The 12,994-nt window shown below is 44.3% G+C and overlaps 1 protein-coding gene across 1 annotated transcript in view; it reads left to right on the top strand.

Annotated features, from left to right (window-relative positions):
• The window catches only part of plxdc1 (plexin domain containing 1), a gene marked incomplete at its 3' end in the record, with an annotated part of 112,107 nt that overhangs the window by 74,910 nt on the left and 24,203 nt on the right, over positions 1–12,994 (top strand). The window contains exons 5-6 of the mRNA XM_084159306.1: positions 10,451–10,573; positions 10,820–10,938. Coding sequence (XP_084015432.1) covers positions 10,451–10,573; positions 10,820–10,938 — 242 coding nt within the window. The remainder of the gene's footprint in view (positions 1–10,450; positions 10,574–10,819; positions 10,939–12,994) is intronic.

The raw sequence follows: 12,994 nt of genomic DNA on the forward strand, positions 1-12,994 counted from the left end.
CGCTGTTGGCTGGGCTCCCTGCCTGTGCCATTAAACCCCTACAACTTATCCAGAACGCTGCAGCCCGTCTGGTGTTCAACCTTCCCAAGTTCTTTCATGTCACCCCTCTCCTCCGCACACTCCACTGGCTTCCAGTTGACGCTCGCATCTACTACAAGACCATGGTGCTTGCCTACGGAGCTGTGAGGGGAATGGCACCTCCTTACCTTCAGGCTCTGATCAGACCCTACACCCAAACGAGGGCACTACGTTCATCCACCTCTGGTCTGCTAGCCCATCTACCTCTACGGAAGCACAGTTCCCGCTCAGCCCAGTCAAAGCTATTCGCTGCTCTGGCACCCCAATGGGGAACAAGCTCCCCCACGACGCCAGGACAGCGGAGTCACTGACCACCTTCCGGAGACACTTGAAACCCTACCTCTTTAAGGAATACCTGGAATAGTATACAAGTAATCCTTCTACCCCCCCCCCCCTCCCCCACCCCCCATAAAAAATTAATGTGGTTGTCCCACTGGCTATAATAAGTTGAATGCACTAATTTGTAAGTCGCTCTGGATAAGAGCGTCTGCTAAATGACATAAATGTAAATGCTCTGGAGCAGGTTTTCATCAAGGATCTCTCTGTATTTTGCTCCGTTCATCTTTCCCTCGATCCTGACTAGTCTCTCAGTCCCTGCTGCTGAAAAACATCCCCACAGCATGATGCTGTCACCACCATGCTTCACCGTAGGGATGGTGCCAGGTTTCCTCCAGACGTGATGGTTGGCATTCAGGCCAAAGAGTTCAGTCTTGGTTTCATCAGACCAGAGAATCTTGAGTCTTTTGGCAAACTCCAAGCGGGCTGTCATGTGCCTTTTACTGAGGAGTGGCTTCCGTCTGGCCACTCTAACATAAAGGCCTGATTAGTGGAGTGCTGCAGAGATGGTTGTCCTTCTGATGGCCCTTCTCCCACTATTGGTCAAAAAGTCAAGGAGTCTGAATACTTTCCAAATGCACTGTAAATCATACCCAATATTCCTGTATCCATGCCCTTGACATTGGCCTTAAAGGTCCAATGCAGCCGTTTTTTTTCTTCTCAATATCAAATCATTTCTGGGTAACAATTAAGTATCTTACTGTAATTATTTTCAATTAAAATGGTGAAAAAGTAACAAAAATTGCTTCTTAGCAAAGAGCAATTTCTGAAGCAAGAATTTTGATGGATTGTCTGGGAGTGGTCTGAGTGGGAGTGGTCTAAGTGGGGAGGGGAAAACTGAAAACGATATGTTATTGGCAGAGAGGTTTGGAACTCTCTTTCTTGTTGGTCGATCAACTAATTTACTGCCAGGCAGGCTAAAACTCCATCCCAGCAAAACAGGGATAACTGAACTAACTGAAGCTAATTGTAGAGATTTTTTTCTATTGATAATGTAAAATTAACAGCCATACAGAAAGACTCATGTGAAGGTGAAATTACAGAGGAGGAACTTCTGGATGCAATTAAAGACTTTAAGTCCGGGAAAACTCCAGGGTTGGATGGCATACCAGTCGAGGTATACCAAACCTTTTTTGATATACTAAGAGGACCGTTATTAGCATGTTTTAACCACTCCTATGTAAATGGTAGATTATCTGACACTCAAGAAGAAGGTCTGATCTCATTACTACTGAAACAGGATACAAGTGGAAAATATAAAGATCCAGTCCATTTAAAAAATTGGAGGCCCCTTACACTTCAGTGTTGTGATGCAAAAATTCTAGCAAAATGTATAGCGCATAGAATTAAAAAGGTATTGTCGGATATTATTCATTCTAATCAGACAGGTTTTTTACATGGAAGATACATTGGAGATAATATAAGGCAAGTATTGGAAACAATAGAACGCTATGGAAAATCTGGGAAACCAGGCCTGCTATTCATAGCAGACTTCGAAAAGACATTTGATAAAGTACGACTGGGGTTTATATATAAATGCCTGGAGCATTTCAATTTAGGAAAATCTCTTATAAAATGGGTAAAATCATGTATAGTAACCCTAGGTGTAAAATAGTAAATAATGGCTATTTCTCTGAAAGTTTTAAACTGTCAAGAGGAGTGAAACAAGGTTGTCCACTATCGGCATATCTATTTATTGTGGCCATCGAGATGTTAGCTATTAAAATCAGATCCAATAATAATATCAGAGGATTAGAAATCCAGGACTTAAAAACAAAGGTGTCATTGTACGCTGATGATTCATGTTTTCTTTTAAATCCACAACTAGAATCCCTCCACAGCCAAAAAGAGGATCTAGATACATTTTCTAACCTCTCTGGATTACAACCAAATTATGACAAAAATACAATTTTTACATTACCATGTAGTTTACCAATAAAATGGTCTGATGGTGATGTGGATATACTCGGAATACATATCCCAAAGGAAATGAATGATCTCACTTCAATAAATTTTAATAGAAAGTTAGCAAAAATAGATAAGATCTTGCTACCATGGAAAGGTAAATACCTGTCAATTTGTGGAAAAATCACCCTGATTAACTCTTTAGTATTATCCCAGTTTACCTATTTGCTTATGGTCTTGCCTACGCCTAGCGAACAGTTTTTTAAATTATATGAGAAAAAAAAATATTCCATTTTATTTGGAACGGCAAGCCAGACAAAATTAAACGGGCCTATTTATATAATGAATATGAATTCGGAGGACAGAAATTATTAAATTAGACCTATCACTAAAAGCTTCAGTCATACAAAAGAGAGGTTTGGAAGTTATACTTAAGTTATTGTCACGCCCTGGCTCTGGGGACAATGTTATGTTGAGCCAGGGTGTGTAATTCTATGTTTGATTTTCTATGTTGGTCTGAGTGACTCCCAATCAGAGGCAACGAGTGTCAGCTGGGTGTCTCTGATTGGGAGCCATATTTAACTGTCTGTCTTTCACGTTGTGTTTGTGGTTTCTTGTTCGTGTTGGTGTGTGTTTAACCATAGACGTCACGTTTTTTCGTTTGTTGTTTTGATCGTGTGATCATTTAATAAATATAATATGTTCACCCGCAACGCTGCGCCTTGGTCTCTCCATGACGATCGTGACAGAAGAAACCACCTAAACCAGACCAAGCAGCGTGTCCAGGAGCCATCGCTGGCAGATCTCCGTGGCAGCCTCGACTGGGTCAAGCCTAGTGAGGAGCAGAGAGGGTGGACTTGGGACCAGTTGAGGAGGAGCTTCGACTGGGTCAAGCCCATTGAGGAGCTGAATGGCGAGAGTTGGAGACAGAGGAGCGAGAGTTGGGCGAGAACGATGGAGGCCTGGCCCACGGGGAGGAGAGACCCCAGAAAATTTTTAGGGGGGGGCTCACGACGTCGGGGCAGCAGGAGGCCGCGATAGAGCGGTCCAGCGGGTTGGCAGAGGAGGCCGCCAGGTTACGGGAGTCACTGGTCACCAGGGGGAAGGAGGTTGTAGAGGCACGGCGAGAGGTACTGGCGTGTGTTGCCAGTCCGGTCCGGCCTGTTCCTGATCCTCAAGTAGGGCCAGTGGTGTGTGTTCCCAGTACGGTCCGGCCTGTTCCTGCCACTCCCACCAAGTCAGTGGTGCGTTTCGTCAGCCCGGCGCGGCCCGTTCCTGCTCCCCGCCCCAAGTCAGTGGTGCGCGTCGTCAGCCCGGTCCGGCCCATTCCTGCTCCCCGCACCAAGTCAGTGGTGCGCGTCGTCAGCCCGGTCCGGCCCATTCCTGCTCCCCGCACCAAGTCAGTGGTGCGCGTCGTCAGCCCGGTCCGGCCCATTCCTGCTCCCCGCACCAAGTCAGTGGTGCGCGTCGTCAGCCCGGTCCGGCCCATTCCTGCTCCCCGCACCAAGTCAGTGGTGCGCGTCGTCAGCCCGGTCCGGCCCATTCCTGCTCCCCGCACCAAGTCAGTGGTGCGCGTCGTCAGCCCGGTCCGGCCCATTCCTGCTCCCCGCACCAAGTCAGTGGTGCGCGTCGTCAGCCCGGTCCGGCCCATTCCTGCTCCCCGCACCAAGTCAGTGGTGCGCTTCGTCAGCCCGGTCCGGTCCATTCCTGCTCCCCACACCAAGGCAGTGGTGCGCTTCGTCAGCCCGGCTCGGCCCGTTCCTGCTCCCCGCACCAAGTCAGTGGTGTGCTTCGTCAGCCCAGTCCGGCCTGTCCCTGCTCCACGCACCAAGCCTACGGTGTGCGTCGTCAGCCTGGTAAGGCCCGTTCATCCTCCACGCACCAAGCCAGGGGTGCGCGTCGTCAGTCCAGCACAACCCGTGCCTGGGTCATGTCCGGAGCCGGATCCGCCGCCTAGGCGGAGTGCCCACCCGGTCCCTCCCCTGTGGGATTTAGTTGGCGCGGTCGGAGTCCGCGCCTTTAGGGGGGGGTACTGTCACGCCCTGGCTCTGGGAACAATGTTATGTTGAGCCAGGGTGTGTAATTCTATGTTTGATTTTCTATGTTGGTCTGAGTGACTCCCAATCAGAGGCAATGAGTGTCAGCTGGGTGTCTCTGATTGGGAGCCATATTTAACTGTCTGTCTTTCACGTTGTGTTTGTGGTTTCTTGTTCGTGTTGGTGTGTGTTTAACCATAGACGTCACGTTTTTTCGTTTGTTGTTTTGATCGTGTGATCATTTAATAAATATAATATGTTCACCCGCAACGCTGCGCCTTGGTCTCTCCATGACGATCGTGACAGTTATACTTAAATCCGAACTGGTTCTCAAGCAAATTAGTAAGATTGTCTCACCCAATGTTCAAGAATGGCCTTTTTCCCTTTATTCAGATTACAACCACTCATTTTCAGTTATTTGAAAAGGAAATAATCTCCCAAATATCACTATTTCTAAAGCAAGCCATAGAAAGTTGGTTGCAATTTCAATTTAATCCTCCAGAAACGACAGAACAAATAATGCAACAAATATTGTGGTTAAATTCATATATACTAATTGACAAAAAACCTTTATATATAGATTGCAAAATAGTTGGGAAGAGATTTTTGACGTACCGATCCCATGGCATAGTGTTTATGAACTGACACGCAAAACGACACCGGATTCAAAAATTTGAATCTTTCAATTTAAATTATTATATACAATTCTTGCTACCAATAGAATGTCATTTATATGGGGTATACAATCTTTCCAGCTCTGCAGATTTTGCTGTGAAGAGACAGAATCATTAGATCATTTGTTTTGGTTCTGTCCATTTGTAGCATGTTTTTGGACACAGGTCCAGGAATGGCTAAAGGATTGCAATATTTACCCGGAGCTAACCTTGCAGATAGCATTACTGGGTGATCTGAAAAGTCATAGTCAATCGATCAATAATATAATAATACTTTCAGCAAAAATATTTATTTTTAATTCACAATCTGTAGAAGCAACGAGAATAGAAAGGTTCAGAACTTTTGTAAAACATCACAGTACAGTTGAAATATATATGGCAAATAGAAATCCTATGTGGATGGTGTTAAGCGATAGATGGGAGGTGTTGAATGGAGTTGAAGGATGGGACTAATAACAACTAACAACAAATAATAACAAGATAACTAATAATGTAAGCATACTGTGTCCATAATAAGTATATACAGTGGGGAGAACAAGTATTTGATACACTGCCGATTTTGCAGGTTTTCCTACTTACAAAGCATGTAGAGGTCTGTAATTTTTATCATAGGTACACTTCAACTGTGAGAGACGAAATCTAAAACAAAAATCCAGAAAATCACATTGTATGATTTTTAAGTAATTAATTTGCATCTTATTGCATGACATAAGTATTTGATCACCTACCAACCAGTAAGAATTCCGGCTCTCACAGACCTGTTAGTTTTTCTTTAAGAAGCCCTCTTGTTCTCCACTCATTACCTGTATTAACTGCACCTGTTTGAACTCGTTACCTGTATAAAAGACACCTGTCCACACACTCAATCAAACAGACTCTAACCTCTCCACAATGGCCAAGACCAGAGAGCTGTGTAAGGACATCAGGGATAAAATTGTAGACCTGCACAAGGCTGGGATGGGCTACAGGCCAATAGGCAAGCAGCTTGGTGAGAAGGCAACAACTGTTGGCGCAATTATTAGAAAATGGAAGAAGTTCAAGATGATGGTCAATCATCCTCGGTCTGGGGCTCCATGCAAGATCTCACCTCGTGGGGCATCAATGATCATGAGGAAGGTGAGGGATCAGCCCAGAACTACACGGCAGGACCTGGTCAATGACCTGAAGAGAGCTGGGACCACAGTCTCAAAGAAAACCATTAGTAACACACTACGCCGTCATGGATTAAAATCCTGCAGCGCACGCAAGGTCCCCCTGCTCAAGCCAGCGCATGTCCAGGCCCGTCTGAAGTTTGCCAATGACCATCTGGATGATCCAGAGGAGGAATGGGAGAAGGTCATGTGGTCTGATGAGACAAAAATAGAGCTTTTTGGTCTAAACTCCTCTCGCCGTGTTTGGAGGAAGAAGAAGGATGAGTACAACCCCAAGAACACCATCCCAACCATGAAGCATGGAGGTGGAAACATCATTCTTTGGGGATGATTTTCTGCAAAGGGGACAGGACGACTGCACCGTATTGAGGGGAGGATGGATGGGGCCATGTATCGCGAGTTCTTGGCCAACAACCTCCTTCCCTCAGTAAGAGCATTGAAGATGGGTCGTGGCTGGGTCTTCTATCATGACAACGACACGAAACACACAGCAAGGGCAACTAAGGAGTGGCTCCGTAAGAAGCATCTCAAGGTCCTGGAGTGGCCTAGCCAGTCTCCAGACCTGAACCCAATAGAAAATCTTTGGAGGGAGCTGAAAGTCCGTATTACCCAGCGACAGCCCCGAAACCTGAAGGATCTGGAGAAGGTCTGTATGGAGGAGTGGGCCAAAATCCCTGCTGCAGTGTGTGCAAACCTGGTCAAGACCTACAGGAAACGTATGATCTCTGTAATTGTAAACAAAGGTTTCTCTACCAAATATTAAGTTCTGCTTTTCTGATGTATCAAATACTTATGTCATGCAATAAAATGCAAATGAATTACTTAAAAATCATACAATGTGATTTTTACAGACCTCTACATGCTTTGTAAGTAGGAAAACCTGCAAAATCGGCAGTGTATCAAATTCTTGTTCTCCCCACTGTAGGTTGTATGTTGGGAGCTTTTGGGAAAGAGCACAGTTAGAAAGATATGGCATATAGAAGCAAACCGGATGGACATCATGAAAATGATCGGAGAGTTTGAGACTAGAAGAAGTTCAGGAGAAAAAAACAAAATATAATGGTGCGAGGGGCAGGAACAGGCCGGGCCGGGCTGGCGACGCGCACCCCAGGCTTGGTGCGAGGGGCAGGAACAGGCCGGGCCGGGCTGGCGACACGCACCACAGGCTTGGTGCGAGGGGCAGGAACAGGCCGGGCCGGGCTGGCGACGCGCATCACAGGCTTGGTGCGAGGGACAGGAACAGGCCGGACTGGGAACACACACCACTGGCCTTGTGCGGGGATCAGGAACGGGCCGGACCGGACTGGTAACACACCCCAATACCTCTCGCCGTGCCTCTACACTCTCCTTCCCTCTAATGACCAATGGCCCCCGTAACCTGGTGGCCTTCTCTCCTAGTCCACAATCTCGCCCTGTAGCTGCCTCCAGCAGCCCCGTCGTCCATGCCGTGTGCCCCCCCAAAAAAATGTATTGGGGTTGCCTCTCGCCTGTCCGACGACGACACTGTTGGCGCCGTACCTCCTCTCTCGCCAGGGCTTTAACTTTAGCCCATGGTCCTTTGCCCGCGAACATGTCCTCCCAGGACCACCATTGGCCCACCTGGGCCATCGCCAACCTCTCCAGCTCCTTACCCGGCGTTTGCTCCTGCACACGCTGCTTGGTCCTTGTATGGTGGGATCTTCTGTCACAATCGTTATAATGAGTGGACCAAGGCGCAGCGTGAAATGCGTACATCTTTTATTGAGTACTATAACAATAACAAACCAACAAAACGAAACGTGAAGTCCTCGGTCATAAACACAAAACTACACGGAACAAGATCCCACAAAAGACAAGTGCACAACAGGCTGCCTAAGTATGGTTCCCAATCAGAGACAACAAGACACAGCTGCCTCCGATTGGGAACCACCCCGGCCAACACAGAAACACACGATCTAGAAAAGAACACATAGAAAACAAAACATAGACACTACACATATAAACTAACACCCTGGCTCAACATATAAGAGTCCCCAGAGCCAGGGCGTGACAGTTGTGTTACAAGGTGGAATTAAAATGGATTTAATTGTTGTTGTTTTTAAACGATTTACACACTATACTCTGTAACGTCAAAGTGGAAGAAAAATTCTAACATTTGTCAAAAGAATATAAGAAAAATAAAACTCTAATATATCTTGATTACATAAGTATTCAACCCCCTGAGTCAATATATGTTAGAATCACCTTTGGCAGCGATTACAGCTATGAGTCTTTCTAGGTAAGTCTCTAAGAGCTTTTCACACCTGGATTGTACAATATTTGAACATTATTCTTTTAAAAATTATTTATGCTCAGTCAAGTTGGTTGTTGATCATTGCTACACAACCATTTTCAAGTCTTCCCTTAGATTTTCAAGCTGATTTAAGTCAAAACTGTAATTAGGCCACTCAGGAACATTCAATGTTGTCTTAGTAAGAAACTCCAATGTATATTTGGCCTTGTGTTTTAGGCTATTGTCCTGCTGAAAGGTGAATTTGTCTCCCAGTGTCTGTTGGAAAGCAGACTGAACCAGGCTTTCCTTTAGGATTTTACCTGTGCTTAGATCTATTCCGTTTCTTTTTAACCTAAAAAACTCCCTAGTCCTTGCTGATGACAAGCATACCCACAACATGATGCAGCCACCACCAAAATATAAAGAGTGGTACTCAGTGATGTGTGGTGTTGGATTTGCCCCAAACATAACGCTTTGCATCCAGGACATGAAGTTCCTTTTTTTACCACATTTTCTGCAGTTTTACTTTAGTGCCTTATTGCAAACAGGATGCATGTTTTGGAATATTTTTATTCTGTACAACCTTCTGTCTTTTCACTCTGTCATTTAGGTTAGTATTGTGGAGTAACAATGTTGTTGATTCATACTCACTTTTCTCCTATCATACTCATTGGCCTCCTGGTGAAATCCCTGAGCGGTTTCCTTCCTCTCTGGCAACTGAGTTAGGAAGGACACCTGTATCTTTGTAGTGACTGGGTTCATTGATACACCATTCAAAGTGTAATTAATAACTTCACCATGCTCAAAGGGATATTCAATGTCTACTTTTTTTTACCCATCTACCAATAGGTGCCCTTCTTTGTGAGGCATTGGAAAACCTCCCTGGTCTTTGTGGTTGAATCTGTTTGAAATTCACTGCTCGACTGAGGGACCTTACAGATAACTGTTTATGTGGGGTACAGAGATGAGATAGCCATTAAAAAAGCTTTTTAAACACTATTATTGCACACAGAGTGAATCCATGCAACTTATTATGTGACTTGTTAGGCAACTTTTTACTCCTGAACTTATTTAGGGGTTGAATACTTATTGACTCAAGACATTTCAGCTTTTCATTTTTAATTAAGGTGTACATTTTCGAAAAACATAATTCCACTTTGACAGTATGGGGTATTGTGTGTAGGCCAGTGACACAACATCTCAATTTAATCAGTTTGTCACGCCCTGACCGATAGAACTCTAGTTAGTTTGGTCAGGGTGTGAATATCATGTGAGTTTAGATTCTATGTTTGTATTTCTATGTTTGGCCGGGTGTGGTTCCCAATCAGAGGCAGCTGTCGCTCGTTGTCTCTGATTGGGGACAATACTTAGGCAGCCAGTTTTCCTGCCTGTGTGGTGGGATCTTGTTGTGTTCCTGTTTAGGCTTGTGTGTTAGCCCTTTGGACCGTCACGGTTAAGTTTGTTATTTTGGTTACTGTGTCGTGTGTTTATTAGTTTAACGTACGTGACACAGTTTAAATTCAGGCTGTAACACAACAACATTTTGAAAAGTCAAGGGATGTGAATACTTACTGAAGGAAATGTATATAAAACACAGGAAAATCACATTTGTGACTGCACTGAGCCTGTAAAGTCCCCAAAGTGTCCTTTCAAAACTCTCCTCTGAACAATCAAGTCCCAATACAGTTTCCAACTCCTTGCCTGCCCTTCAAAGTGAAGAATGGCTGGGTTTCTGTGGTACAAGGAAATGGCCATATATCACTTCCCAGGGTCCTGTTGTTTTGTTTATCATCTCGTTGGGGTGCCAGACATAACAATGTAGAATGATGAAAGACTTTGGTGCAGGCGTGCTTCTCCCAGTCTCTTGACATTTGAACTTTGAACTTTTGGGTCCTGTTTTCCTGTTTTATTTATCATCTTGTTGGGGTGCCAGACATAACAATGTAGAAAGTTAATAGACTTTTCTGCAGGCCTGTTTCTCCCAGTCCCTCTGATGTTTGAACTTTTGACCTTTCGAAGGGTTCATCTTCACGGGGGAGATCACTCATCGCATGCTGACGGCCACACAGTACATCGCCCCCCTCATGGCCAACTTTGACCCCAGTTTTTCAAAAAACTCAACAGTGCGGTACATGGACAATGGTGAGTGTGTTGGTATGTGCGTATGTCTATATTTGTGTGTGTGTGCTTGTGTGTGCTTGTGGGTGTGGGAGCGGCAGTGTATGTGTGGGGTTAAGAAAAGAAAAGCAGTACATTTTAGTTGCTCCAGTGTAAACATTTATTTAAACAGCTAGATTGTCTTCATCATGGTTTCATCTGATGTATTTGTGTGGGTGTCTTTTGGGAGCCCTTAAGTGACCTTTAATGTTGATCCTTGCTCTCTGCTAGGTGAGGTGTTTGTGGTGCAATGGGACAAGGTGCGGCTTCAGGGGCGCGAGGCAGAGGGAACCTTCACCTTCCAGGCTGTTCTCCATAACAATGGAACAATCGTGTTCAACTACAGAGATGTGAGTTTTCCAATACAATATACTATAATATAGTGTCATATTTTTGATCTTATGTCATACAATTTTTTTAAACTGTTAAATGGATGACCTACGTCATATTTCAGATTTTGACGAATCAAATGATTAGCTTCGCCATTACATTATTTGGGGTTCGGTTCAATCGCAGTGAATAATAATTTGTGGATCGCGAACAGTAAAAGTGTCTTCCCTGAAATGAGTCCCTTTTGCATCCCTTTGATATTTTAAGTAGAAATTGTAACCACATGGACAATTCGATAAATACAACTTTTTTATGTGAATAAACTTCCAAAAGTACCAAAATTCAGCATTTTAACATGTCCCTCTGTGTACTCTCTATGACTTCTTAAAATATTTTTATTTTTTCTCCAGGTTTTCACAATCATTGTAAAGCCTTAGTTATTTTGTTGCTTTGACAAAGTCATTTCTAAAGATTCTTATTTATTTCATGTTATTAGTGATTCGTTTTAAGGGAGAAAAAAAACCTGTCTCTCATTTTAAGGTCAACCCTGTTATGTGAACTGAACTCTCGGTTTAATATGGTGAAACTTTTTTCAAAAGAAACATTGAACATCTAATAGTTAAATCATAGTGTAAAAGCAGGTGAGCTGGTTCCAGTCTTGTTGGCAATTTTCTGGTGTTTTGTTGGGGAAAACTGAGTGGGTCAAGCATAACACGTAAACCCTGCTACCCAAGCTAGAAATGTTTCAAACAATTGTCCCTCCCTGTTGCACACAAGTTTCCATTTCCCCTTCAACGCTCTTAGTTGTTGTGGAAATTGACCCACTATGCTGTTTACTTTGTGCATCTACGTCAGGGCTATTCAACTGGAGGGCATGCGGGACAGATCCGACCTGTTTATCAATTTAGAAGGGTCCTTTGACAATAAATCCCAGCAAAAATCTGATATTTGGTGCCAAAATGAGCTCAATAGGAGAATCTGTTTTCCTGTACTTCCACCCATTAAGTACTGTCAATCAATATCACCCAACTTCCCAGTTACAGTTCAGCGCTGCTAACATCAGCCAATCGCAGCTGTAAACATCTGGCGGTGCCACTGTACCAGTCTGCCGCCTCAGCCAAGCTATTTTACAAGCTAGCTAGCTAATTTTACAAATGTTTAGCACAGAGTGAATGTCAACTTGCAAAATGTCGCTCTCAACTCTCAAGAAGTGGAAGATGAAAATCGGCAAATCAAAAGGGAGTGTACTGAGAAGTACATGTTCGTAGAAATTGCAGGAGGGATGCCTATGTGCCTGCTTTGCAACAAGGTCATTTCTGTTGTAAAAGTCTACTATCTGAGAAGATACTTCAAAACTAAACACTTACAATTCGACACTAACCTTCCAGTTGGTTCAGATGTACAGCTCCTACAAGCAGAAAAAACTGCCTCCTACGAGCAGAGCTGGGTCACTATGGTGCGATCTTGCTCTGCACAGGAGAAGGCTATGGCAACCTCTCTCCATGTGGCTTGGATACTTGGAAAAAAGAAAAGGCCTTTTATGGATGCAGTTTGTTAGGGACCCGTTCTCTACTGATGCAGGGGGAGACTTCTCCGCAAAAGCTAAACAGGTGCTGACGTCACTCGATGAAGGTCCCCTCCAGCTGGTGCACGTAGACATGCAAGCATCAGCTGATCTGAGGCAGGCGCTTCTGTCTGTGGGCTGTGTGAAGTTTTGGACTGAGCATATTATTGCTGACCAATCCCAAACATAAGAGCATTGGCGTTTTTTCTTTTAACAATGTGTTGATCAACATACACATGTGAATCCAGTTCCTCTCACATGAATGCCATTAGGGCTGACCCCATTTAGTCGACTGGTCGATTATTTGGTCGATAGGCTGTTGGTCGACCAAGATTTCTTTAGTCGAGCAGTAACATAAATATATAAATAATTATGTGTACAAGACACCTGTCTGTTCACGCCTGTCTGAGTGGACTGATCCATTGTGGAGGCCGTGGGGATGGCACAGTGCATCAGTCTAAGACGTGCTACTGAAGTTGTATATGGTTATATTATGTAACAACAATGGTGCA

The sequence above is a fragment of the Coregonus lavaretus genome, assembly GCF_964263955.1.
Source record: "Coregonus lavaretus genome assembly, chromosome: 1".
In the NCBI taxonomy this organism is placed as follows: domain Eukaryota; kingdom Metazoa; phylum Chordata; class Actinopteri; order Salmoniformes; family Salmonidae; genus Coregonus; species Coregonus lavaretus.